The 27,900-nt window shown below is 37.4% G+C and overlaps 1 protein-coding gene across 2 annotated transcripts in view; it reads right to left on the minus strand.

The window, feature by feature from the left end:
* Nucleotides 1-3,871: 3,871 nt before the first annotated feature.
* CAPRIN1 (cell cycle associated protein 1) overlaps nt 3,872-27,900 on the minus strand; it is a 35,772-nt gene continuing 11,743 nt past the window's right edge. Inside the window, exons 4-19 of one of the 2 annotated variants that reach the window (XM_054825851.1) lie at nt 27,760-27,846; nt 24,782-25,020; nt 24,587-24,669; nt 22,707-22,844; nt 21,291-21,343; nt 21,118-21,204; nt 15,947-16,102; nt 14,986-15,094; nt 14,447-14,508; nt 12,362-12,472; nt 11,675-11,824; nt 11,324-11,474; nt 9,848-10,042; nt 8,577-8,677; nt 7,612-7,675; nt 3,872-6,090 (exon numbers count right to left, since the gene is read on the minus strand). In XM_054825851.1, the coding sequence (XP_054681826.1) occupies nt 6,026-6,090; nt 7,612-7,675; nt 8,577-8,677; nt 9,848-10,042; nt 11,324-11,474; nt 11,675-11,824; nt 12,362-12,472; nt 14,447-14,508; nt 14,986-15,094; nt 15,947-16,102; nt 21,118-21,204; nt 21,291-21,343; nt 22,707-22,844; nt 24,587-24,669; nt 24,782-25,020; nt 27,760-27,846 (1,851 nt within the window). In that variant the 3' untranslated portion in view covers nt 3,872-6,025. The remainder of the gene's footprint in view (nt 6,091-7,611; nt 7,676-8,576; nt 8,678-9,847; nt 10,043-11,323; nt 11,475-11,674; nt 11,825-12,361; nt 12,473-14,446; nt 14,509-14,985; nt 15,095-15,946; nt 16,103-21,117; nt 21,205-21,290; nt 21,344-22,706; nt 22,845-24,586; nt 24,670-24,781; nt 25,021-27,759; nt 27,847-27,900) is intronic. The other variant, XM_054825852.1, reaches the window with a different exon arrangement.

A 27,900-nucleotide genomic window follows, 5' to 3' on the forward strand; every position in this document is an offset into this window, starting at 1 on the left:
AAAAAGTTTTGAACTTAAACATATGAAGTACTTAAAACCAGGTAACATTGTAGGAAAAATGTGTTTAATACCACTGGTTGTATTTTGGGATAAATATTTAAGTTTTAAAATTAGCAAAAATAGGATAAAACTATTGAATTAAAAATCATAAAGTCTGTAGAACAGTATTTTTTGAGGTGAACCCAGGTAAACCCAGTTTTCTGAGACAAAACCACCAACACAAGTATAGCAAGACAATGCCTTAAGGAATAGGTATGACATATTTGCTTAAAAGGGAAGGACATAAAACATTTAAATAGATTTATTTTTGAAGTGTTTACATAAGCCATGGACCAATTTGTTTTAAACGCTGAGTTAAAGAACTGCAAAGACATATATACAGGTATGTTTAAGGCCATCAGAAAATTTAAATTGACAATTAACTAAAACGTACTTCTGAAGACTTATTTTTTATGGTAGATACATCACTATAATTTATTCTAAAATTGAATAGCTTCAAATAAAAAGGAAATACATTTTCATGTAATAAAAGTCTAATGGATAATTATTAAAATTTATCTTGATACCAAAATTTCAGGTGTACTCCTGATCCACTACTGGGTATTTGAATACATTTTATAGAAAGGAGAAATTGGCCACCATTGTTGGAACTGAGCTAGTTACACCCATCTAATTATTTTATGAACATTAAAAAGTGTGTGTGTGGGGAAAACAGAACCTAGCTTTTAATATTAATGCAGCAAGAGCTAACAACAATAAATTTAATTCAGAACAAAGTGTCAAGTTAGGATGAAGTTTTCCTAATACAGTTCTCTTAAGCACTGCTCAAATTTGCTTTAGGATGTGTATTTTGGAAAACAGATTTCCTTCCCTCCATTAAGGCTGGATCTACAGAGCCACAAATAATTTTAATTGCATTATATTCAAAAAGCCTAAGAAAGCAGTTAATAGAATAGCACCTCTTCCCTTAGAGAAACCTTTTAGAAAACTAGTTTCTCATCACACACTGGCATACCACACCAAAAATTCAACAACGCCCAGTTTCTGAAACCCTGTAGGAATAGGGACAGAAATCCAAGATGCTCCTTTTAAGTTTTCATAGAGGCATGGGAGGGCCAGGGGCTTGTTTTCAGAGAAGAAGCAACGTTAAGTTTCTTTAACAGTCTACTGCAGCATAGTTGTCTCTTCCTTTTAACATTGGATGATTTGAAAGCAACATCAAATCCCAAACAGTGGTTCCCAAAAACATGGAAAGCTTTCCTCTTGGAAAATGTACTGACTGGGATGAAAAACAGTTGAATGTAAAAGGAAGGAGTATTTGAAAGGACCTTCCCCCATCTCCTCCCCTCTGGAAAAAAAAGTTGGCCAAACAGAAGCACAGTATAGTTTAAGGATTAGCTGCCTTCATGAGGATCAGGTATACTAATCTGATGTTAAATAAGGGAATTTTCCCAAAGTTCATGTCAAAGCTCCATCTATAAGACAGCCAAGATTAGTTTGAGACCAAACGCTCAGATGCTGATATTGTGATGGAACAAAGACATTTTAACAAACTTTGTCATTTAGAGAATAGCAGAATTAAAAGGAAACTACAGAATTTTGTGATGTTTGAGCTTCCAATCATCAAACTATATTTAAGCCCAGATTTAAATAAGGAAAGCATCTAAGTTCGGAAGTTTTCTTGTTTGGGAGCATTTCTGCTGAGGCATTGATTTTCAGTGCAGAACACCTCCCCACCCCATCTGTAGAACTTAGATCTACAGCTCAAGTGAACAAAACCCTTTCCAGTCCCATCTCAGTTCAATGCAGATGGAATACTGTAAACCCAGGTGCGCAAATTTCAAAGACTAAAATATACAGTCTACTTCATACAGTCGCAAACCTCAACTCCAGTTATAAATTTGTACCTCCAAGTATCTGTTTGGATACTTTGCATACACTTTAATCAAGAACAGTTTCGCATGAGCAAGAGGGATGGATGATCTTTATTTTTCAAGATGTGACTGGCAGCCTCATTAAACGGGGCTGGTTAATGAGCAGTGTTCTTGTGGCCCTTTGTAGCCACACGAGACTTGGGAGGGGAGAAAATGGAAGAATACAGCACAATTTTGTCCACCGAGCCCCAACACTTGTATCTCAGATGTGCATTTGTAACAAATGGTTCTTGCAAAGAGGAGGTAAGAACAGTCAACTACTCAGCTTAGGCAATGCCAGAACTTAAAAAAAAAAAGAATAGAAAGATCAAGATTTTTCTAATTTGGTTTGTATCTTTTTCTGCTGGAGCAGATGATTTTGCCCTACTTTTAATCATATGAAGTTTAACCATTTTTCAGTATCAGTTATCATCTTTTCAATATTTGTCTAGCGTTAAAGCCCTTTCAGTAAACTTTTCTCTCACACAAGCCATTTAGAGGAAAGAAGGAAGCTTGATCCATTCTCCAAAGACACATATGAAGGTAACCTCTAACCCAATCAAAGAATCTGCCAAACAAATAAGGTCAGCAGGACATTTTGAGGAGATGCATTTTGAAGGTCACAAAGTTATAAAGTCCCAGCAGAACACATTAACCGGCTATTAACAAGAAGTTAACATCACTCTTCCAACTACTCCAGATGGTGTTACGCTTTAGAGATTGCTATACACAAAAGACAGTATCTTGGAAAGAAAATAGGGGTTAAATGAAGTCTAACTCCCTCCACAGCAAAATCCAAAAGTCGTATTGATGAACTGTTCTTAAAAAAAACCAGCTCGTATACAGGAAGAACATAGAAGTAAAATGTAGGATAACATTGACCTTGGGTATGAGATAATAGCTCATGATTTCCAGGTTAAATATTTAAATTGTAGGACATCTAGGAAGGATCCAAGTTTCCCATAGTAACATTAGGTAGAAACACCTGGAAACTCGAGTGACTTATAAATTATTTACTCAAGAATCCCTGTATTACACCCAAGAGCAAGTAAGACACTGAGGCTAGAAGTTTGTTCTCAAAACATACACCAAGTTATCACAGCCTAGCAATATTAGATTATGAAACCCCTGCCAAAATAAAACCTGCTGTCTTCTCAGAGTAGCTGTATACACAAGCAGGCAGTCACTAGTCTGTTTGCTCCCCAAAATTCAGAGAAGACTCAAGTAAAACCACCAAGGAGTGCAACTGATGTGTCTACACACAGGCTCAGAAGCAGCACTGTTATGGTCACTCACGCTTCCCCACCACAGGCATCGGGTCCAAGTTACCCTGCAGCTTGCCCCCGCCATCCAGGAAGGACTCCACAACTGAACCAGCCCACAACTGCCGCTATGTTATGGACTGAAGGTACTTCAAAAAGCTCCCCTGAACAGACCAGAAAACCAGTTAGTGGATCTATGTGCCATACTGGGACTCAAGCCAATTTTCCAGTAGACTGTTTATTAGACGCATGTATTGAGATTAAAGGAGTCAGTGCAAATTCCCAGATTAAACACATCTTATGTACTTGTTTGACGGTTGTAATTATTCTAACACATCTCCATCAGCATACAGTAGAGCAGCTACTTTAAAGACCATTTTCATACATGAAAAGGCATACAAAGTTGTATCTCAATTAAAAGGCCTCCCTACTACCCAATGTTTTATTAATAAATTTAAGTTAAAAAAAACCCAAACAAACCCAAAACCTTAAGTGGAATGTTCTGATCCATTCAGCGGTCTTTAATCCAGTATGCTGCAAGTTTACTGTCAAACTACAATTAGCTATTTAAGAAGCATTTGGTGTGCAATGGAAAAAGCTGAAGAGCTTGTGTTCTACCAACCATTTAAAAAGCCGATGGACAAAAAAATAAAATAATAATAATAATAAAAAGAATTCACTGTTTTCCTACATCAGTTCAACATTAAAAGGTTTGTCTTTTTATTTTTTCCAGTTAAAAAAACAGTTGGGACTATTATCTCAGTAATAGCTTCCAAAAAAGGACACAGAACAGCAACTTCTCACTGGACTGCAGTTTATATTGTTATACTGGTATGGAATGTTTGTAGGCCTTGACTAAAACCACTGCTTCTAGCCATCAGCATCGTTTCCAGATGTCTAGTGTGTAATATTGTCTTCACGAGCTTATCACTTCTTTCAGTAAAAACATTTCTCATTTGTGCTCTTCACACAGAACATGGAAAAGTGATATTACCCCTACTTGTATGGAGTTTCAGATCATTTCACAATGAAGTCAAAATATCCGACTACAAGTTCTGAAAGTTCAGTTGTGATACAAAGTAGAAATGACCCTCAGAGTGAAAACAACCTTCAGTTTTGTATTTAACAGTTAAACAACACGTAGCTGTTCCTTAATTTCACCTTTCCACAGGTAGGAATTATTTGATGAGCAATACTTAACATATATAGCACTTTTCTTCTTGCACGTGCTATAGAAAGCAACAGAACTACCAACACCTCTATGGAGGCAGCTATCAATATATTCTCCCCACTGCAGAGAGAGTGCATGTGCGCAAAAGGTAGGCACAAGTGATCTTCCAAAGATTATACCACAAGTATGCAGTACAACTTGAATAAGACTTGGTATTTTCCAGCTCCTAGTCTTATGCCATTTCTTTTATACATTGCTGCCTTGATGAAAAGGAAAGTCCATAAAAAGAAAAGTTTCCCAGAAGTAGTCACAACTATTAGAATAAAATCAGAAAAACAGGAGGGGGGTTTGTATCTAGTCAGGAAAAAAAGAGAATCTACCGGGGGAAAAAACTAAAACCAACCTTATGAAATGTCACCCCATTACATTAAATTTGTTTCAGTCGTTGAAAACCAGTGTTCCAGGATACAATTTTTATAAACATGTTTTATTTGTCTTGCTTATACCATTAGAACTGTAACTGCTGGCTGTCATTTCCCTTAAAAGGGGAAATCAATTCAAACACATACTGGTGCTTTTCAAAAGATAGCAATTAAAAGGGCAGCAGCAGCGGGCATTTGAGATTTCTTAAAACCTTCAAGGCTGCAGGAAAGACAAAAGGACATGTGACCAAAAGTGTTATGATTATCCATTAGAGATTTCCATCAGTACCGGCATCAGTTATTTAGGTGATAATACAGCAAGGTCAAGTATTAGTGACAGACAATGTGCAAGTCATAAGGAATGATAGAGAATACCAATCCTTACAAAAGTCATTGCTATCAAAGAAACTTAAAAGTGTTTCAAAGAGATATCTAAATACTTCACATCAAATATACAGTGGCCATCCTGATTATATCTCACATTTGTTGCAAAATTTTGTTGAAGTGCCAAATCAAAGCTTTTTTTGTGTTGTTTTTTTTTTTTTAAATAAAAATTACACAATTACATTAGCAGTTATGCAAGCGATCTTAAATCCTTAGCCACAAAACACGGGGCCATGGTGATGAGGAGTGCTGTAGCTAAGGGTGCTTCTTTGTCAAAAACTGGCTATAAGCCTATTGGTCTATTTAGGGAAATATGCATCACTACGCATCTTTAACTGTTCAGTGCTTCAATTTAATAAGAAAAAGCTGAAATGCAGTTGCTCTACCAAGCCACACTTCACCTTTTCCATCCTTTCATGGGAACATTAAGTGTTGTCAACTGCCACCACAGTAAATCTTTATGAATTTGCAGATTTTATCCAAATTTGTTACGTCACTTTTAAATGTCAGAAGCGAGTCTTTGCTTTTTTTCCTGCCACTTCAGTTAACCATGGAGACTGGATCACCCTGAAAATTGCCTTTTTTTTTTTTTTTTTGCTTTACTCTTAGCAAGGGTGAGGAATCTGAATCTCATGTGCAAGGCTCAAGATGATGCTTAGGACAGAACATGCAGAGTAAACGTTGTTTCGTTCCTTTCCATATCCAGGTAATATAAAGCTGGCAACTGTAGTCCTGTCATTATGGGTAATGAAAATAGTCCCTTTACAACAAACTTCCTGTAAGGGAGAACAAATAGATAATAACTCTTCTGGTAACATGTATAGTACACTGGCCAGTGTGTTTTTGGCGTTTAATGTAATCCTGTGAATTTGTTTAATTCACTTGCTGAGCATTCATTTGAGGCATCCCTCTGTTCGGTCTTGGGGGCCCTCCACGACCTAGAAAACATATAAAAAGGCACTTGAATTATGCATGAATTCAGGTTATTTTAAAAAAAAATTCCTAAAAGCTCTGGTCTAACTGGGTAAGAGTTCCCAGGTGCGTATCTAGACTGTATACGGTTCTAAAAGTTCCTTCAAATCAAAACTCAACAGCATGTAACCTGTCTTTAGAGTTTTCAGCTTTATCCCAATACTTTTTTTTCCCAGAAGTACAAAATTGTAGTCACTTCAAGTAAAAAAGGAAAAAAAAATCAAGTCATAAAGATATGAACTTAAGACTAAAATTAAAAGTTTTGCAGTAAGGAATAATTGGTTTACTGTATGTTAAATATAAGTACTGTCGACTAACTGATCGTGTTTTAACTTCCATTCTTTTCTTCCTTAAGAAAGAGACTGCCTGTAGCTCACACCCTCAATATATAAGAATTGTAGGTCACTTGGGGAACCCCTCTCATGTTTGCCTGCATATCCCTGACAATGAACCTCAAGACTTTCCTTCATTATACTCGTGCTTCCTAAAATACGCTCCCAGTTTCACCACAGCCTACTACCAGGCTGAACTTCAGGCCACAGTAGCACACCATAGGGCTTTCAGCACCAAGACAGTCAAGGACAGAACTCTTCAAAACTGAACTACCACATGGAACTGTGGTTTCATGTACAGCCTCGAGCTGTCCTCACTGACAAGGTGCCCTGGTGAGGACTCAAGATTCTCATGGAAATGTCTGTATTGAGACAGGAAACAGTCTCATCACCAAAAATCTACTAAAAAACCCCCAAAAACCTGTGGAAGTAGTGTTGAAAATAAAATGTAGAAGTTCAACTACAGCCTCATTATGTATGTGGGTGTTTTTATTTTGTTTTCTCAGATGAACACATGGCAAACACTCTTACGAAGCTACAGGACAACATACCTCCATAAGCTAAAAGCAACAATTCTTGCAGGATCAAGGTACAGGTTTTTGCATCCTTAGATCAAAAGAGACCTCCACAACAGATGCAGGAGGACACCTTTTAGTGCAACAGAGTAACATAAAATTTTGAAGGCCGACAGCCAGTTCAAGCCCAATGTCCGCTTTACAAGCAAGTCCTACTTGCAAACTACTAATGCACCTAGCAAGCAGATCTGAAGTCATGATAAACCTCATAAAAACAAAAAAAATCACTTTCCTAAGGCTTTCATTAATAAAAGGCAAATAAATAGTTCTGCTACATTTAAAGTGTCAAAAGCAATTGTTGTTGTAACTTCTTTTCAAAGAATTCCTCATTCAACAGCCAACTAAACTTCCACCACAAGTTCAAGGGATCACAGTATAATTCAGGTCAGCAGGGACCTCAAGAGTTCCTCCAAGCCTGTTCAAAAGCAGGGTCAGCTATGAAGTCAGAGGAAATTAAGCTTATTCTTCAATTGTAACCAGCTGAATAAGGAGTGAGGTTGCTTTTTAAATCCAAAACTCCAGAACTTGGACCAAAAGCTTCCATTCAGCCCAAATCAATTATTCATTAGTCAGGAATTACCTCTAGGAGCTCCCCGAGGTCCACTTTGTCCAGAGCCACGTTTGAAATTCTGTTGATATCCATCCTGAAGCAAAGAAATGAAAAAAATTACGACATAAAACCTGGATATTTTGTTATGTTTTATTAATTTTATTAATTACTAATAAAATAAGGAGCTTTTAGAACAACATGCACTGACAAAACACCTGTGACTTTAGCATACAGCACTTTATTAGTCTAAATTAACCTTATAAAAATAAATTCTTACTCCTACTAGTACCTAGCAGGTATAATAAAACATACAATGACAAATTTTCTCTGCAGTTACAGGATATGTTGTTCAATATAAATAAGAAATGTAAATAGATGTATTTAGCGTTCAAACTTTTCAAACTACAGAGAGGTCAAACGGATGAATTGGCTGAAGGACCCGTCAACAAATGAAGCGACATTCTAACAGCAGGATCAAAATCTGTCATCTCATTTGCTTATAAATACTTGTTTGGGGATACACAGAGTTAGATGTTTTCCAGTCAGTCTCAGATTTGAGCAAATTGAGCATACTTCCTTCAGAACAGCGAAATTCCACGCAAATTTCAGAGTAAGGTATCAGCATTGCAGAAGACAGGAAATTCCAAACAAATTTGAAAAGTTAATTTCAATGGATTTCAGTTAAGTTCTTAAGTTTCTGACAAAGCTGTGAAAATGATTGTATTTAAGAAAGAGTTCTTTAGAATCCGCTCAGCGTTGCTCTAGTTACTAGACTAATTCCTTTAGAGATAAGCCAAAAAGAACACATTTTCCAATTATAACCAGCCATTCAATATTCTGCCATTTTTAAATATCTGTTTAGTACCTGAAACTTTTATCTTTGTTAGCAATAAAAAAAGTCCTCAGAAAAGTTATCGCTAATAGATTTGAGTGCTTTTGTTGACAGGTACTTTTTCGTTCCACTTCTAGACTGTCGCAACGTAATAGTAGCTTACCCGCTGGTAGTTTGAATAATCCCGAGGAGCATTAAATTGGGGCTGCGTGTAACCACTGTTTGGAGTGTTGGAAAAGGAAGGGCGGTAGCCATCATATCCTCCTAAGGAACAGGGTACAAATCTTTCACTTGGAAATGACAGCCTATTACTTTATGCTACCATATAAAGAAAAGCAGTAACAGTATTTCACCTAAACCTGAGGAAAACAACTCCTTTAGTAAGTACTGTTTACCTGGAAGTCAAGCAAATGTTTGCAACATCAGTGCTAATACTATTATGAGAAACAAGAATGAAGACCTAGTCAGAACCAGGAAGAGATAGCAATTCAATGCATTTCTCTAATAATCTGAAGTTTGATTTACATTAACATTCAAGGCCACAACAATCAACATCAAGCAAGAAGCTGCTCCTGAGCCAAGACTCTTCTGAGTGCTGGCAACCACCATGTCCAAGGACAGCTCCAGTCCTAAGGGTCTGTTTAACACTTGGAATCCAGATCAATTTTAAGCAGACAAGTAGTGACCACTGCATTCCCTACTACAATCAGCTGTAGTTTTGTTATACAGGTTTCTCTACTCTCCAGCCACATGAGAGGAAGAGAACATGGCAAAGGCACATAGTACTGGACCCGTCAGTCTAATCCCAGGACACCTAACAAGGAAAACCTCTCTCTCCCATTCTAACATACACATCTTTGTAACACTGACAGTCACATCTAATAACCCCCAGGAATCGTGAAAGTTCTCAGATCTATCGAGAACTACAGTATCATTCCTCCACTCCTGTTAGTACTCCTCACAGTAATGACTTTTGGACTTTTTTGTTCTTGTATTTCTACGTTATCCAGCCTATTCTCAGTATGATGAAACATGGAACTCTTTAAAATACACTGCTTCTACCGTAACTGGAAATAAAAAAAGTTTCTGAAATACCAATTGGCATCTGAATTCCTCACTTGATGGTTGTAAAATTGTTGGATATTTCTGTGTTTGCTTATACTTGCAGTAGATGCCTAATCAAACTAAATCTAAGCCTTCAGCACAGAACAGAAAAAAATGTTTTTGTTTACATCCTAGTAGGAAGTCAAACCAAACACCTAAAATTTGCATTACCTAAAGCAAATGCAATTTTTACTACAAGTTTAAATATCTTAAAGAGATACTACTACAGTATAAAAACAACAGTAGGTCAGTTTAACACACTTCATATCTTGACACAGTTTCCAGAAACTAAGTAGAAGTCAAATGAGAGAGTTTAATAAAACTGTTTACCTCTAAATCCATTTGCCGGTCCCCTGTAACCGTTCATTAAGCCACGAGCCCCACGTGATCCACCACGAGACACTCCTCGACTGTTATAATAAGGCTGACTGTTCCGTGGAAATCCAGTATTCTGTTGGGGAGGTTGCTGGTGGTTACCCGCCACTTGATGGGTCTGGTCTGGGGAACCATGGTAAGTACCAACCACTACATTGGAAGTGGGGAGACAAAATGAAGTATAAAAATCTGTGTGCATTTATTTATGTTCCCATACATACAATCCAAGGGCCATAGGGTCAGTAAGCGTAATAAAAGATGGAATGTTGTACATAAGGGCAAAACAGTTGTAACATTTAGCCTGGTAACAAATGCTAAAGCAAGATCTCAAAGAAAATTTTAAGTGATAAAGCCCCTCTCGCATGCAGTAAAGGAACACTTCTCCATCATCCATCAGGGAGCACAACTTTGCATGAGGTGGTCATCCTTTTGAGTGTTCAATTAGTGTGCAGGTTTTCTTCTGAAGCCACTGCATTTTCTGTGTATCAATAATTATATTTACTGTTATAGTAAGTTAAGCATTTACTATTGCATGGGCCACCTTCAACACCAGAATTCCCCAGACTGTCTTCCTGCCTTGTGCTGGATATGGCTCAAAAAAATATACGTAACGAAAACTCGGTTCTCCCTGTTCTCACCCATCCACCCCAGTATCCCAGCTTTCAAGGAAGACAAAATTCAAGATCATAATCAGTTAAAGAGAAAAAGGATCAGGCTCTTTTTCCTTACTCCACCTCCAACAGTTGTTAGCACTTCACCCTTGTCATCTCTGTCCTGTGTCTTTCACTCAAAATCCCTCTCTGCATCTGCCAATCTTATCTCAGCAGAAAGTGAGAAGAGTGCTGGAGAATAGCAGCTTTGTACGTAGACTTTATTTTACCCTTTTTTTCCCTGAAGTTGCTAACTTGGAAGGCATTTTGCCTGCTGTATTCAAACCACATCTAACTGATTTTAGCAAAAGGTTCTAGATTTTTATGAACCTTAAATCATCTGTGAGAAGCAGTCTGTATTTGCTCTCAATTCTAGCTTACCTTTTTTAAAATGTCATCTCAAATACTACCTCCATTTTTTAAAGCAAATTTAAGGCTCATCCAACCTTTACATCAGCAGAGCAAGTGCTCCCTTATACTGTTTTCATCTTTTAGAATAATCCTTAATCCTGTCCATGGCGTTTTTTAAATCCATGAGACTGAATGAAGTGGCAAAATTATTTGAACAGGTGGAGATATACATACTGAATTTGACCTCCTGCTGGATATTCAAACTGAGACAGAATAACAAAAACCAGATACTGTTCAGGGAACAGCTTCCCACGACTAGCAACATTTGAGAACTTGTGACATGCTTTGCTACTTCATCTGGGATTTCACAGCCTGATCATCAGCTCTACTAAAGCTATTGCCATTTTACGTTTTACTGAACTAAGTTTACCTGTCTGGAGTTGATCTTGCTGAAGATCTGATTGTTCTACTTGGTGAGGCTGATTGGAGAAACTCTGGTTGTAACTGGCCTGGTACTGATTTTGCTGCTTAAGGGTTTCTGGCTCATTAACAGGAGGAACAGGTGCATTCATGTTGAATACCTACAATGTTACAGAAATAGCTCTCTGGTCCAATTCATTTTTTTACAATTCCTCATCACATCATGTAAAGTATGCAAGTCTAAGAAATGTGAATAACCAAAGACTATTTTATGTAATTACATGACCAATTCCAGTGTTCCTATAACAACAAAAGGAATGACTACCACAATAAAGGGATTCCATGTTAATTTACTACTTACTGTTTGCATGGATTGGAATGGAGCTGCATTAACATTGATTCCGCTGCTATGCAAAGGTTTGCTAGATGCGGCCTGGAACACCTGCGGCTGGGATGCAGTGGGAAGCGATGATGATGATGGGGTCTGGTCTGCATTCAGCGACATTGAAGCCTAATAATTAAAACAAACATTTTAGCAGCTTTTGAATAATACCAAAAATTTAGCTTTAAAATTTCACTTTAAAAAAAGGACAACACCTCAGGTTCACCTCAACAAATGAGTATTTTTTACTTCAGCTGAACAGCCTCGGTCACAACAGCATAATGGGAGAGGAAAAACCTAGCAGTCTTCTCCCTTGTTAACTTGAAACACAACCAGAAAAAACTACAGGGAGGAATAAACAAGTTTCTGGGCTAACTGCTAGCCAATGTAAAAAAATAAATCACATATCCTACGCTAACAACACTGACGCTCATATGCTGATGTTGGCACGTTACTTTTAACTAAACCGTCTATTAAGTTAAAAGTCTTACTATGAACGATTTACTGGTCACAGACAGGCTCAAAATTTTGAAATTAAACGGAACTGAAGCAGCCCTATCAAGAGGTAACTAAAAATTACAAAATTTTATTTACAAAGAAACATAGACTAACATTTGATCACACCTGCAGGCAGAGTCTTTCCCACCCCTTTAAATTCTGACTTGCCTGAATCTGGTCAATTGATTCTTTCTGTGGCCGTTGCTCCGTTGTGTGAGAAGGCTGAAACATGGGTTGGGAGGCTGTATATCCCTCACTTGTAGAAGAAACCAAGGGAACCTACAAAATAAACCCCAAAGCCCCCACAAGTCAACTGATGCTCACACATAGTGATACAAAGTATCAGAGAACTCTGGAATGAATGGTACTCTCTAGTAGAAGTTTGTATTCCAGCAAGTCTTTACAACCATTAAAAATTAAATGCTTTTTAAAGTAGACATCCTGACATATATTCTAACATGCCACACCACGCACCTCCTGCCAGATAAAGAGAGAAGTGCTGGTTTCCTGTGGACTCAATTTGCTCATTTTACAACCTCTGCTCCCCTACTCAAGAGTCCAGTGAGAACTCTAGCCAACAAAGCATAGGACTTTGCATTTAAGGCTATTGGGGACTTTAAGAGGCAACTGATAGAGACTGATGGGTGTGTTCACATCACCTTGTTGATGATCACCTCTCCTCATTCAAAAGGAAAGAGGCAAATTTAACGACTGCTTGCAAGATCCCTAAGAGAATCATTGGCAGCACTGGTTAACGTAAGGAAAATAATTTTTAAAAAAATAATAATCCATTGGACTAAGTCACAGACATCATTTAACAGTAAAATAAAAGCTAATGCAGAGAGGTATCTCTGACAAAAAATATTCTACATCTACAAAACAACAAAATTGCTGAGTACTAGCACATCAGCAGGTACATAGAGGAAACTCAAGAAAAAAAAACAAACCACGTTCCTGTTTATATACAAATGAGTGACTTAAAACTTGCATATCTACCTGGATAAAATAAAGCAAGCTATTTATAGTACCGATATTCTGAGACACACAATCTATCCAGGCTTTTTTTTTGGTTTTCAAACACCTACAGGGATCAGATTCACTACTTGAGACCAGCAGAGTCCTTCAGAGATGCCACACATGCTTAATACAAAATCAGGAAGTTCTTTAATGACTAGACAATTCAGTAAGAAACTGACACATCTTAATGAAGAGGTGAATACTTAATTTATACATTGTAGAAGCAAGTTTAAGAGATCATACTTAAACAGGAATTTCAGGAAAGCTCAACTGAAAACAACATTCAAACTCATTCTGACTGCTCTACAACTCCAGTATTAAAATATTATCCAAGCAAGCAACTGGGACTAATCCTTAACAGAACAAGTCAAAAACAACACCACAAACTATATAGTTAATCCATTAAATCTACTTGTGGTCTGACACCCACTTGAACAGGTACAGACTGCCCTTTAACCAAGTTATTTTGGTTTTGGCATTTCTGTCGCAAATAAAGGACAAGTTGCTTGTATCTAAATTAAAAATATTACTACACATGGCTTAACAAGAAAGAGAACACTACCAGGCAAAGATTGACATGCCAAATTACTAGTTCATCTTGAAAAGAATGCACAGAAAAACATCAAGTTAGACTGCATATTGGAGAAAGACTACACAAAGCAGCATTGCAAAGTCATCCCTCTCAATCATGAAAAAACCCACTTAAAATTCACCACTGTCACATGAAATAGAGATTTTAAGTGATGGCAGCGTAACACACCGGCATGTGGAAGTCAATTGGTGAAAGGACAATCATATCCACACGCTGAATTTGAAGACTGAGTGAGGTGAGCTCCACAGATTGAAAGAGCTGGTAACTGCTGGGGAGTTCACATTGGGCCATTGGAATGAGCAGTGCGAACTGCGACTGCTTCCATGCTTGTGCCCTTCAGCTTGAGAGGCCTCTAATTAGAAATGCAGTTTCCTCAATAAACTCATACTTCAACCTTGAACCTGACAGTGTTCCCAACAGGGTAATGCCTGGTATGACTCCATTACAGAAAATACGCAGTGTTGGCATAGCATAAAAACCATATACAGTAATGCTTATAATAATGGAGATAGCAGATTTCCCAAAATCAGACCTTCAGCTTTTTCTTTGAGTTTGTCATATAGTTAGGAATTAAATCCTATAACAACATCAATCAAGACTAACATAAACTTAAAATCCAAAATACGGTTGACTAAACCTGTTACCTGTGTAGCTTCTGGTTGCACAGGAACTTGATTAGGCTGGGCAAGTCTTGACTCAGCATGAACTGAAGTAAAAGAATTGCACTTATTACATAGTACAGTCAAACTTTTTACAGAATAGCATTACTATCTTTTACCTAATTCAGTTATTTGAGAGCTCCACTGTAAAGGTGATTATGCCTTTGGTACGGCAAAGCTATAGTCAAAATACCAATTACCGTTTCCACACAAAGTACGTTTTCTCCAGTTGTTCAAAATAATCCAGCAATTTCAGAAAGGCTAAGCAAGACTGTATTTTGTCCATTTAAAGAAATTTAAAATGTTCCACACTTCCAAGCAAAATCTAGAAGCAAGTGAGAATTGGAAGTCTACAAATAGGATGCTTCAAAAGTACAATCACATTTCTGAGAAAAACACACTTTAACAGTACTGCATTATTACTTGTGATCACCCCTTTACTATGTAACAGTAACTGAAACATTTCTAAATCAATGCCTGGCAGGCCTCCCCAATATTTATGTTTAGGATTTACCATTACAAACCTGGAGGGCAGACCATTTGTGGCATGTCCAAATTCTGTGCTGGATTCATGGGCTGTGCAGATACAATGGCAGGATCAAGTGTTTGGTTCTCAAACTCCAGCATAGAGTCCTGGGGAAAAAATGAAAATAATAATAAAATCAAATCTAATTTACTGTATTTTAAAAATATTAATGTTCAGAGTACAGAAATGATCAGGTCACAATTAAGGAAACTTAGTCCACAGTTACACAATTGCTGGTTTTACCATACATTTTAAATCAATTAAGATACTAAAAATTCCAGAATGTATTTATCACAACAAAAATTCAGTTCACGTACACAAATTACAGCTTATCTGACAATAAGATAACTGGAGGGAGATTTTAATGGCCAGACAGAGTAGACAGTCATCTGTTCTTTATCTTAAATTAGCACTATGTAGGAAGATACAGAAAAAAGGAAAAGAAGTGTGTGTCTCATTTGTTCCCAAGGTGTCTACTTTGTGGAGGAGGAGAAGAGACTTTTTCTGATGTGTTCCATTATCTCCCAACGCATTTCTACTTGTTCTAACTTTAGAGGTTAAAATACAGCCTTCAAGAAGCAATCCAAAAAGTATTCCCTTCACATGTTGTAGATGTTTTTCATAACACAAAATTGAAAACTAGCTTATAAAAGGGATATTTTACAACTGGTCTCACTTAAGCAGAATACACTACGGCACCCAGTGATGCACAACTTTCTGCCTTCCCTGTAGATCTAGTACAAACAAGGACTGAAAAGCCAAATAACATTCCAATTGTACTTTGACAGCAATACAGGTTTGCAGGCTTGGACAAGATCCTGCCATACAGCACTGTATGGTTTGCAAGACCACTGTATCTTCCAAATGAACTACAGCACTCTTTAAAGCATGACTAACACCCAGAAAGTGCTTTTTTGTTTCTTTGGTTCTAGCTTCACAGTAGGGCGGGTTCATCATACCTGCATGAAGTTATATGGGCCCTGCATCTGCGCCATAAGGTCCTGTACTCGCTGTCTTCTAACAAGAGGGTCTGCTTGAGCCACAGTAGTGAGCGTGTGAGGTTCAGGAACTGGAGGAGATGTAGCTTGTGTCTGTTGCTGCAGCGAATTTACAACCTAACAAGAAACAAGCAACTGATTGAAATTTCAGCTTGAAGTAACACTGCACAGAAGTGACTCAGTAGTTTTTGAAATTTATGGCTATCGCCTAATTCATTATGGATGTAATTACTACAGTGTTCTTGAATAAAAATACCACATCCTCCTACCATGATGCCAATATTGGTGGCCAGCTACTGATCTGAGCACTTCACAGGATCAGGAAGTTCAGACTGCTGTTTTCTTTCCATCTACTCTATTCCCTATTAAGAAGAGCACTAACAAAAAAATTGTCCAATATTATAGAGATTTTTTTAGAGCTACATTTATCAGCAATTTATCAACATTTGGAAATTTAAAGAAAGTTAGGGAAGAGTAAGTTGCAGAAATACACACAGATGGAGAACAATTATGTCCTCATACCTTTTTGGTAATGTAAGTAGAGTCAGAATTTATGAGTCTTTCTCATGACTCCACAATTTTAAATTTTCCTAGACACATCTAGACCCAAGTTCTCAAATGTTATCCTAGCTAGCTAATTTATGGTCTCAGAGAACAGCAGGCAGCATTGTGTGATGGAGCAAGACAGCACCATGGGGGGACATCAGAAGCCCAGAAGCAAAAGCGCAACGCATAGTGGGCAAGAAAGCTCAGATTTACTAGACGTACTCCAGTATGGTGCATGTAAACAAAGGTACGACAAACGGTGACATACTTTCAAATACCACCTTATCAAAGACAGCAGAGCAACCAGGAAAGCTGAACATAAGCATCTAAGAACATCCATCATCAAACAGCTTGAAAACAGATATTTACAAGGACACTGAGCTGCACAAAGTAACACTGTCATGTTCCTAACCAGTTTTGCTCTTTAGGCAACTCCCACAATACAGAAGTGCCATGTTCAATTTGCATTCATGTCAACAACCGTCTTTTAAAAAGGTAATTGTCAATAACCTATCATTTCTCTATTCCCACGAGCTTTTCATTATTAATAATCTTCCAGATAAACAGGAAAGCCTTAAACTTAAGAGTTGCACAGGATATAAATTAGTATACACGCACCTGAAAGTTCAAAGTGTTTATGTAAAAAACCTGTTTCTTATGATAACTGCAGAAGACAGATTTTTGTATAGCAGCCATGACAAGTGACAAAACAGTCCTATTTTAGACAGTTCTACAATCACAGGTCTGAACTTTAACCTCGAACTCCTGCTATCTGCCCTCAAAACCTGTACTTTTTTTTTTTTTTTTTTTACACTTCTCAAAGAAACCTACAGTGTCCTCCAGTATGCCTACTCCTTGCTCAGATTTACAAACATTGTTTGCATGTGACATTCTGCACATGCAATTGCCTCACAAACTCCAATGACTCTTTCCTTGGCCAAATCCCTAGCCATCTGTAATAGAAAATAAAAGAAAAATAAAATCTCTAAACAAAGCTAAACCCCAACCACAACCTACATTCCTCTTCAAGATTCCCTTCTGATCCAAATCTCTACTATTTGCCATCTGAAGAAAAGCAATTTGACAATTCTCATGGAGTATAACCTAAGGCTGTCCACACTGGACACGAAGCACAACTGCTCTGCTGCATTACCCAGTCCCAAAACTCCAAATTATGGGCTGTTTCCAAATTGAGAATTAAGCCCTCTGAGTAGAAAACATTTTTCTAAAAATTTTAGAGCACATATATAGACCTCTTGCTTGCACATTACAAAGTTTTAAAATGAAAAACCAGCAGCTACTCATCTCCTACATAATTATTACCAAAAATGGTCTCAATTATTTTAGTACTATCATTGAACTTACGAAGTCCAAGTCATTCAATTCAGTATCTTTGAGGAAAACCAAGCTGATGGAATAATCAAGAACACATAACAGGGACAAAAGCTTATCAAATGTTTTCCTTTTTCACAAATAGTACAGTACTAACTTCAGATGGTGCTTAAGATTTTACATTGTCTTTTTCAGACCTCTTTTTCTTAATGTCAAAATGAACTGTTTATGGCCTAATTCTTTAGTCTTACGAACACTACCAGGTACTTTGACCTATTATAATCTCAGTAGGATGAACCTACTAAAAAAATTTGTTTTGCCTATTAAGTTGCCAATGGACAGGATGTAGTTCTAAAGTTAACAGCTTTCTAACAGTCTGCTGTATGAAAAAGGTACAGAGACTACTCAAATATAAGGATCACTATTCAAAAAGCAAATTATTCACTGATCATACATCTCCATTCATCTTGGGGGCACAGCAGCAAGGTGAAACTTTTCTTTGAGGAGGGCTGACCCTCTCTGTAAAATAGTATTTGACTCATCAAATTGCACGCTCACCTTCTGACACCCTGCCCCTTGACCTTCTCAGTAGGCAGAGCTGCCCAGACACAATCAGAGGAGAAGGACAGGGCAGAGAAGGCTGGGGGCAAAGGAGGAGTAAAGGAGAGGTAAAACCAGAAGTTTAATGAGACCACAAACCAACCAGAATGGACTTGTATTCTGGCAGTCACGGAACAGTTTCCAGTTCTACAAAAAAATACACACACCCCCATCCATCCATCCAAAGTTCCATAATCTAAGACACAGAGAACTCTGTATACAAGCAGATTCAGATTCAGGTACTTATTACAAAGGAAGCAGTTAAAAAAAAAATAAAATCCATCAAACAAAAACCCCCTAACAACAAAAAAAAGCCAAAAATCCAAAACAGTAACAAAAAAAAATCACAAACAAACCCCTCACTATTACCAATAAAGGACATCTTCAGCAAAATTAAAACATCATATAATCAAAATGCAAATACAGTTTGAGAATTTACAAGCAAATTCTTCAGTTTGAAACTTATAGAAGGCCCAGACAGAAATGTCACTGTGAGACACCATCACTTCTCAAACTACAAACATACCATACCACAGATATGTTGAACTTATGACATCTAGTTGAGGGTTACTGAAAAAAAAGATGAGTTTGTGATAGCCTTCCTCTTCATTAGCAATTATGGAAGTCTTCTGTGTAAACGTTCTCTCTGAATACTATCAGCTTCCAAAATTAACAGGTATCATCAACAGCTCTTACTATACTAATGCCACAACCACCTTGAGCTGAAGAGCACAAAAGCTCTATACAATGTGTATCGTCATCTTCCCTAAGGACAATTCAGTTGCGTTCCCATGAGAAATGGGATTTTGGTGCCAGCAAGAACAGCAAGAGTCATGTCTAAGACAGTTATTCTCAATTTCCCCTTTTTGTGTTAAATCTGAGAAAATAAGGTTCTTAATGATGAACTAGCAGTCTTCAACTCTTACAACTTTTCTAAATTGCTCATTTGTACGTAGTCCAAGAAATTGGGACAGAAAGGGGAACTGAAGTGTATGTTCTTTGTATTGTTCCATGAAAACAAAGCTGACAGAATCCAGATTCAGCCATCTAGTAAAGATGTGTGGAAAATTAGGAGTTTCAGAAATCAGCCCAATACTCAACTAGAACCTGAATTCTTCTAGTACAGTTACTGCATATTATTATTATTTCCATGAGGAAGCACCTGAGTTTTCAGCTGTGCAATACAGAGTCTTACAGTTTAAGAACAGAGGGAAGCACAGCACGCTTTAATCATAAGGACATCTCCTATACTCTCATGTCTTCATTCATATTACTGGTGTTAAGAACTACACAGACTTGAACCTCCAGGCTACTCTGGACACCTGGTATAAGCACAGAAGTAATCTGGGTGTATTTCAAGATAGATTGAAGCCAATCGAGCTTTATAACTTTAAAATAGCGTGTATTGTAAGAATATTCCAATCAACCATGACTGTAATATGCGGTTTTGGAGGGTTTCTTTGTTTTTTTAAGAGATTTCTTAAATAGCATTTAATAGCAATGATACTTTAGGGTTTTTTAAGTAAGGCAATGAAATACTATGACAAGATACTACCAAAATCATTCATGTACATGGCAAAGTTGTTGAGGTAGTTATAGAGGCCTCACACCCATCCTAAGCATCATTAAATCTCTCAGCGCTCTTCAACACTAAGATATGAATTTCAGCCAGACTGAATGTAAAAATCAGGCAGATTAGATAATTGTATCAAAGTGGCTCTTTTTCACCACTTCAAGAGATGATGACCGCTTACTCTACTCCTACACTTAAAAGAGCCTGAAGACACCAAGAAAGAGAGTCTAAAAAATTGGCCATCTGTAATTTGCTACTACAGAAGACTAAAGTGAATCAAAAATTAAGTTTTCAGCACCTCAAAGATGCTGCTCATACCTGTTGCTAACAGATGGATACAACCCAAGTTCAAACATATCAAACATTTGAATGACTCCACGTGACTTGTCCTTTCCAGTACGTGAGGAACACAAATTCTAATATAATAAAATGATGGACTTGTACATGTAGCTAAGTCTAGAGTCTAAATTACTAAACTGGGAATGGATTCCAACAGCAATGTTACCACAAACATTGCAAGTGAACAACCACTCAATTGCAAAGTAGTAACAAGTTAAGCACTTGAAGAACTATAGCTCTTGAAAGCAGAGATGTACAGGCAGGCATATTTTAAGAGCAAATTATGTACGTATGCAATCTGGAGTAGGTATTAGTTGAGATACTAATTTTCAGCTTCCTCTCCATGGAACTGCGCAATGAAATGCACAACTATGCCATGCTGTCAGCAGCTGTGCAGATGAACTTCAGTTCTACATTTACAGCAAAGTTCTCTTAAAAAAAAAGTCTTCAAGAAAATCTTTTAAGTCTCTTTAAGCCTAAGACTTTTAAGTCCCATTTTCCCAAGCAAGCCACTATTGAACAAAGCAAGTTCTCCACAAACTTAGCCAGACTGCATAGCTCTTATTTCAGGTACTCCTGAGCTAAATACATAATTGAAGACTGAGTAGTGAGTCCAAGTCTACTTAAATATATGTATTTTTATGTATGTATTAGGGGAGAAGGGATGCAATGCTAAAACCTATGAGTTGTGAGACAGCGGAAACAGGGATTGCAATTTTACCTGCAGTACACAAGATCTTACCTCAACCGTTTCAACTGTCCACTCATCTACCTGTTCCTTCTCACTACTGCTGAACTGAGTCTCTGCCATGAATTGTCTGTTAACATACTAAAATAAAAATAAGAAAGGGTATGAAAGTAAAAGTAAGTGGCATTAAAGCTATACAAAATGTCAATCTTTCCAGTGAATAATACCTCAGTTGATTCAACTTCAGTTGGTTCAGTAAATTCCTCTGCTGGATCAGGTTCTGTAAGAAAAATATACCATTTACGTGAAACCAAAAACAAAACCAAAAACTATGTTACAGACCGAGAAGATACCTAGTTAGATGAAAAAATCTCCCCCCAAAAAAGTGGAATTTTAAAGAAGTGTGATGCATTTCTGCAGTGGCCATTTATCAAAAACATTTACTTTAAAGAAGCGTTACAGACTATTACTAGTCTATACAGTCTATACAGCTAGGTATAAGAATGAATGGACACACATTTACTTCTGAGTGACATCAATACTAATATTAGAAGCTTCCTATACATTAAGGAAGGAGCCACCTTGTCAGATATCTTCAAAATGGGATTTTGATTACATCTGAAATTAGAGCCTCAAGATTGTTGACTCGTACAGTTAAGTATCTGCTGAGTTCAGAAACAAACCTAATGCTACAAGGTAGATAAAGAAGGAACTTGTGTCTCAGAACGAAGACAAAAAACAACAGGACGATAACAGAGAATTAAGCAATAACAAGGATTTTCAGAGTTTTGAAATAATTTTTTTTTTAAAAGTCCCATTAAATTCTTGGTATGAAGAGTTAAGTTACCCTGAATTTCAACTTTCTCCATAACATATTCAAAAGGGAAAAAAGGTCATGAATCTTTTCTTCAAGTTTGGTACCATATTCTTGAGTTTCTTAAGTATGTAAGCATACTCTTTGCTTCAGAAACTCTTCCCTTGTAACACAGTGGTTCCACCAGTTTAATCCTTTAAAATGGAAAACCCTCAGGCAACCAGAACTTTAATCTTTGATCATTTTAATACTACAGACAAACAAGATTTTGTTTATAAATCATAAAGAGAAGTTCTACAGGAAAACAAAATAGGAAAAGGTAATTTTAATTTGCATAAACCTGCTTATTTCAGCAAGTGACATATTGGACAAACACCGAAAGATATGTTCAAAAACAAGTACTACTAAGTGATTTTGTTCCTTCATTCAGCTGATGCTCCACAGTTAGTACAGTAAGCCTTTCCTTGCACATGAGGCAAGACATTTACGAGGTGATCGTTAGAAAGGATTATGGTCCCTCCAGAGAAGTAGCTGGCAAGAGTCAGCCTTAGAGAACTCTTCTGGAACACAGCTCTGCTTTTCTCTCCTCACGGCTCAGAGCAGGGCTGAATGAATGGCTGACTGCCCCTATATATGTTGCCTGATTAGATGTATACCCAGTTAGCAAGAAATTACATTTCTATTCACTAGTACACTTGAAGAATCCAGAGCTAGGTGGGTTTTGTGCTAAAAACTGCATTTGCGATTTAATAATTCTGATGAATTCAAAGAGACAAGACAGTACAACCCAAACAAATATGCTAGTCACAGGGGATCTTCACATTCTTACCAGCTTCTGCTACAGTGTCTTCTACTGCAGGTGCGGGTGCTGCCTCTTCTTCCTCACATAATCCGTTCTGATGGTTATGGGTGCTATCAAAGTAACTAGTTTGAAGAATACGTTCAACAATCTCCTTCAGCGCTTTATCTAAGAAAATGAAGTTAAAGATTAACAGTAACTCAACCCTAATCATCTTTTCCTTCCTTCCTAAAGAGCCCACATAAATTTTTCTTACAGTTTTGCCGGGAAGATGTTGCTGCCTGAAGGTAGTCCACAGACACTACTGTTAGAGAATTTCTTCTTACTAGGTCATATTAAATAAATCAATAAATAATCAGCTTTCATTCAGAAAAATCTGAAGGGCAAGGAGAATCTCAAGAGTATACAATACTCTTCAGAAGATCTGTGAAACACTTCAAACTGAGGTAAGTTTATTAAATTAAGTACCATACTTTTATTCCTGCTATTTCAAAAATCTCTGGTTATTTAGTTTTCAGTTTGGAAAAGTTTCAGGAACTCACTGAAGTTTCAACTGTAACTGATTTATTTGTAATTTTCTAATTAAAAAAATCTTACTGTAACTCAATTTCTTACAAAACAACTGTCAGTACAAACACATTTACACAGGTACCGCCTTCATGAAGGTTCTTCCCCTGAGGTGAAGTGGCTCACGACAGCCTTTGTAAGCTGAACAAGCACAAGCTTGCGCTCAGTGCCTCAGGTGAACACTGTGGTGTCTTAACCCAAAACCAATCAGCCACATCAGCAAGGCAGCATTACTGACTGTCTAGACCAACAAAAACCAAAACAGGCTCAAAATGGAAGATTCACAACGTGTGTCTCGCAAGTGATGATCACTGTATGAATCAATATATACATACAGAAGAGCACAGAAATACATTAACACTCATCCCTATGACAAGACAAAGCAAACCAGCAATGGCTGCCAATGACATCACCAAAAGCTCATCCCGAGATCCAGATACAATACCTAGTCCAATTTCATCCAGTAAGAGAATGACTAGGTCTCCAAGGAGCATGCATCAGCTCTCTCCTGAAAACTATCCCCATACCTTCTCCTTCCTCCACCTCTTAAAAAAAAATGTGGTACCTATCTTTGGGCTCTCACAAAAATCTAACATCGCAACCATTTCAGACTTGAGTTCTTGCAGAACAAATACTAATTAAAAAAATACTAATTGGTACCTCCTCAAAAAATTTCATTTCAACAATATAAATGATTTGAAGTTTCCTATTCTGCTACAACCAAGGAAAATCTTATTACCATTAAGGCCACAATATCTTAAATTTCCTGTGTATCATTCCTCAATAAAGCAGGTTAGATAGCAATTGCAATACTATGATTCCCCTATGAATACAACACAAAAAACTTTCAACAGCTCAATATTACTCTACTATAATAAAGATAACTGAAATTTATTGCAAGAGGAGGCAGTTATTCGCCATTTTACCTACAGAAAAGGATACTCTTCCCTAAAAATCTTACTGATTTCCAATTAAGAGACTTGCCATGCCCATTTATATATTAGGTCATATTATCGATACAGGTCCTTGTTCACACACACGTTTCCAGAAAACAAAGAACTGATACTAAGCACCAGGAGCAGCAGAATACTGCTGAAATAGCAGGAACGGACTACACTTAAATACTAAGTAATGGTGCATCGGTTAAAAAGAAAATACGCCACACAGTAAGTGCACACTTCAGTAAGGTGTTCTGTTACAGTCCAGCTAAGGTTTGAAAAAAAGTAGCTACTCTAAAAACTCGGAAATATAATTAACTGCCAAAGTTCTCTTATATCAGACACTGTATTTTAGTTCAAGCACAAATTCAGTGCGCTATCTCTTAATACAGAGACTATACTTACAGGTTGTTCCACAAACAGGTTTTTCCTTCCCTTCCAGTAAGTCCCAGAGGTGAACAGATGCTTGTTCATACTGCTCATTCAACCTTAAAAAAACAATTAGAGTTAAATTTCTTGCCAAATCTTTTAAGTTATCAGTACAAATATATCCTGAACTGATTGGCAATTATAAAGAAAAGTACTTTACTGTAAGCCTACCTCATGTTCATATCTCTCTCAGGGTAAACTAGCTTGTAAAACTCATCCAGCATTGTCAGTTCCTCCTCTGTCAGCACTGGCACTCCATTTGATCCTTGTTTCAAGTCATTGCGCACTTCATCATCACCCAACTTGTCCAAAATAAACTGTAGCTCTAGTACAGTCTTTAAACGCTTCTGCTCAGCTTCTTCTCGCATCAGTTGCTCCCTGCGAGCTGTCTTTTTTATTGTTTTCTGGATCTGTTTAAAATGGAAAGAAAGTTTAAATCGCTTAAACTTGGATTCTGTAGTGCACTCGGGAGGAAAAAAAATATTTGAAATGTCTTTTATTGGTAAGTAGAGATGGACATTGGTGTTGAACTGCCGCTTATGAGTCTAATATTACAGCAGAATAACCTGTGAAATTTGAAGAGCATCTTGTAAGCAGTCAAAAACCTGAAAGTTACGATAAACTTTAAAATCAATGCTATAAACCCTGGATCATATTGGATCTTGATCATATTCTTACTTGAAGTCCATACTTCATGACTTACATGCAGTTCAGTCAAGTAACTGCAGTTACCATGTCTAAAGCTTCAGCCATCAATGTGTCTGTCAAACAAGCCCAGCTTGCTATTATCAGCTTCCTTTAAGAAACATTCTGTAAACACCGATTTTGATCTAGATTAAAGTGGCAAAAATGTACAAAATTAAGTACCTTTTAGACAAACGTTGTGGCTATTTACAACTTCTGGCTTCCATAACTCAAGGAGGACTTACATAAATTAGAACAGGTATGGAAAAAGGCAACTCAAATGATGAAGGGGACAGAGCAGTTGCCTTATGAGCAGAGCCTAAGTCTTGGGTTCTTCAATTTGGAGGAGTACGGGTGATCCAGAACAGAGCAGTTTTCACCATATCCCATGATAGCAGGAGGCATTCATTGAAACTTACTAGGAGATCAGCTTAAAACAGATAACAAAAGTACTCATTTCTTACACACCATGGAAGGGAACTCATGGCATGTTTTGCCATGAAAGGCTGGGGAGATAAGACAGTATCAGCAAGTTCAAAAAGGATTTAAACAAATTCTTGGACATGAGGTCCACAGACACTAAATGGAACGCGAATGCATCTAACTAACATTCTCAGCCTGAGGATCACAGATGCCCTAAGAGAACGGATGGCAGATAATAATCAGCCTTGTACTCTACACAGTACCTTCTACAACTGCTGTCATAATAGTGGTCTAAATCCATCACTAGTCTGAACCTACAGGACGTTTATTCCATTCTTGTTCTTAACCCAACCATCTAGCATCCAAAATTCAGTTTGCTCACTTTGTAACTATACAAAGCTTTAATCTTCTTTCACAAAAAATGTAACTCATGACAGTAAATTTCTCCCTCTGAAGCATCTAAATTTCTTTTTTAAAATCAAAGACTTATTTTAAAATCAACTGTATGAGAACTAACTCCAATCAGGAAAAATTGCAACCAAGTTTGAAAGCAGAGTACCAATTTATTACTCCTGAATTCACTTGCTTCTTTTAGCGGTCAGCTGACCAGGGAAATATTTCAGGACAAACTTGCCAGAAGAAGAAAGTTCTTCATTACTAACATTCCATAAACATACATGGAACCCTGATGCAAGAAAAATAAAGAAACAGCTTGGCTTAGAGGCCTATAAATTTACAACCACATCAAATGTGGAAAGCAGTTTATAATGTGAGGATGCTGATGCCCTTCAAATTATCATGGTCTGTTCACAAACTAAATACACTGGTTAGACCAGTCTGCTGCACTAACATTGACTACACAATAAATTCTACCAATGTTGCTGCTCTTTCCATAACTCATTAACTTAACTGTATTACGCTTCTAAATATCTAAAGGGTGGGTGTCGAGAGGATGGGGCCAGACTCTTTTCAGTGGTGTCCAGTGACAGGACAAGGGGCAATGGGCACAAACTAGAATAAAGTTCCACCTCAATATGAGGAAAAACTTCTTCACTCTGAGGGTGACCTAGCACTGGAACAGGTTGCCCAGAGAGGTTGTGGAGTCTCCTTCACTAAAGACATTCAAAACCCGCCTGCACATGATCCTGTGCAACATGCTCTAGGCGATTCTGCTTTAGCAGGGGGGTTGGACTAGATGATCTCCAGATGTCCCTTCCAATCCCTATCAGTCTGGGATTCTGTGATTACTGCATTTAGAATCTTCCAGTCCTGTAGAATGGGTTCAGCTTGCCACAGAATTCTTCCTTGCAATGATACTGCGGAGGTCTAAAGTGTGCCTTTTTGTTTGCAGCTCTCGGCACAAAGAAAAAAAGCTGTTCATATAACTGGAATTGCCTATTAAGAGTTTTAGAACTTACTCTTGATTACACTGTTATTTTACATCCTTGATAAAACACCAACCCAAAAGATTACCTGTTTTACTACTGTTAAGTTATTCCTTATGAAAATAATATTAATTTTGTCCCATACTGCAGTTTCAGACTGTATGTGCAATTAACAAGACCACAAGAATCTTGAAAAAGTAACTGCAGTGCTTTCAGTTGCTGAGACTTCATAGGCTATGGTAATACAAAGAAACAAAAACCCTCAGCCACTTGCCAGCGAGAAGCAGGCCTGTGAAATCTCTGTTTTAAGAAAATGTTACTATTGGCAGTAAGTGACTGTCTACAATGTTGCATGACAGACCTCTTTTGCAATCACAGTTTTCAACAGTGAAGTTTTTTGAGAAAATTACATTATTTTTGTTCCCATACATTTATGTAGTCCATCAGAAAAATCTTTTAGGAATAGACTTCAGAAAATCTAACACAAACTAGTACACAGAGTAAAAGAAAACAGCCAAACATACAAGAAATCATGAGCATTCAATCTCTGTAAACAGAGGCATCTACTGCATATAGTATCAGTGAAAGTGGGTTTAAGGCCTAAGTGTTTGGTATTGCAGCTGATAGCCCACATTGTGCCACTTGCTCTTTACTTACATCTTGGCTCAGAGCCATAAAACTCCTCTGCAGTTCTTTAGCAAATTCCAGATTATTTGTCACTTCCTGGTATTTTGACACTGCATCCTTAAAAAAACACCACAAAACACAAAAGTAAATCGTCACTAACAGAACAAAACA

The sequence above is a fragment of the Grus americana genome, chromosome 5 (assembly GCF_028858705.1).
Source record: "Grus americana isolate bGruAme1 chromosome 5, bGruAme1.mat, whole genome shotgun sequence".
Lineage (NCBI taxonomy): Eukaryota > Metazoa > Chordata > Aves > Gruiformes > Gruidae > Grus > Grus americana.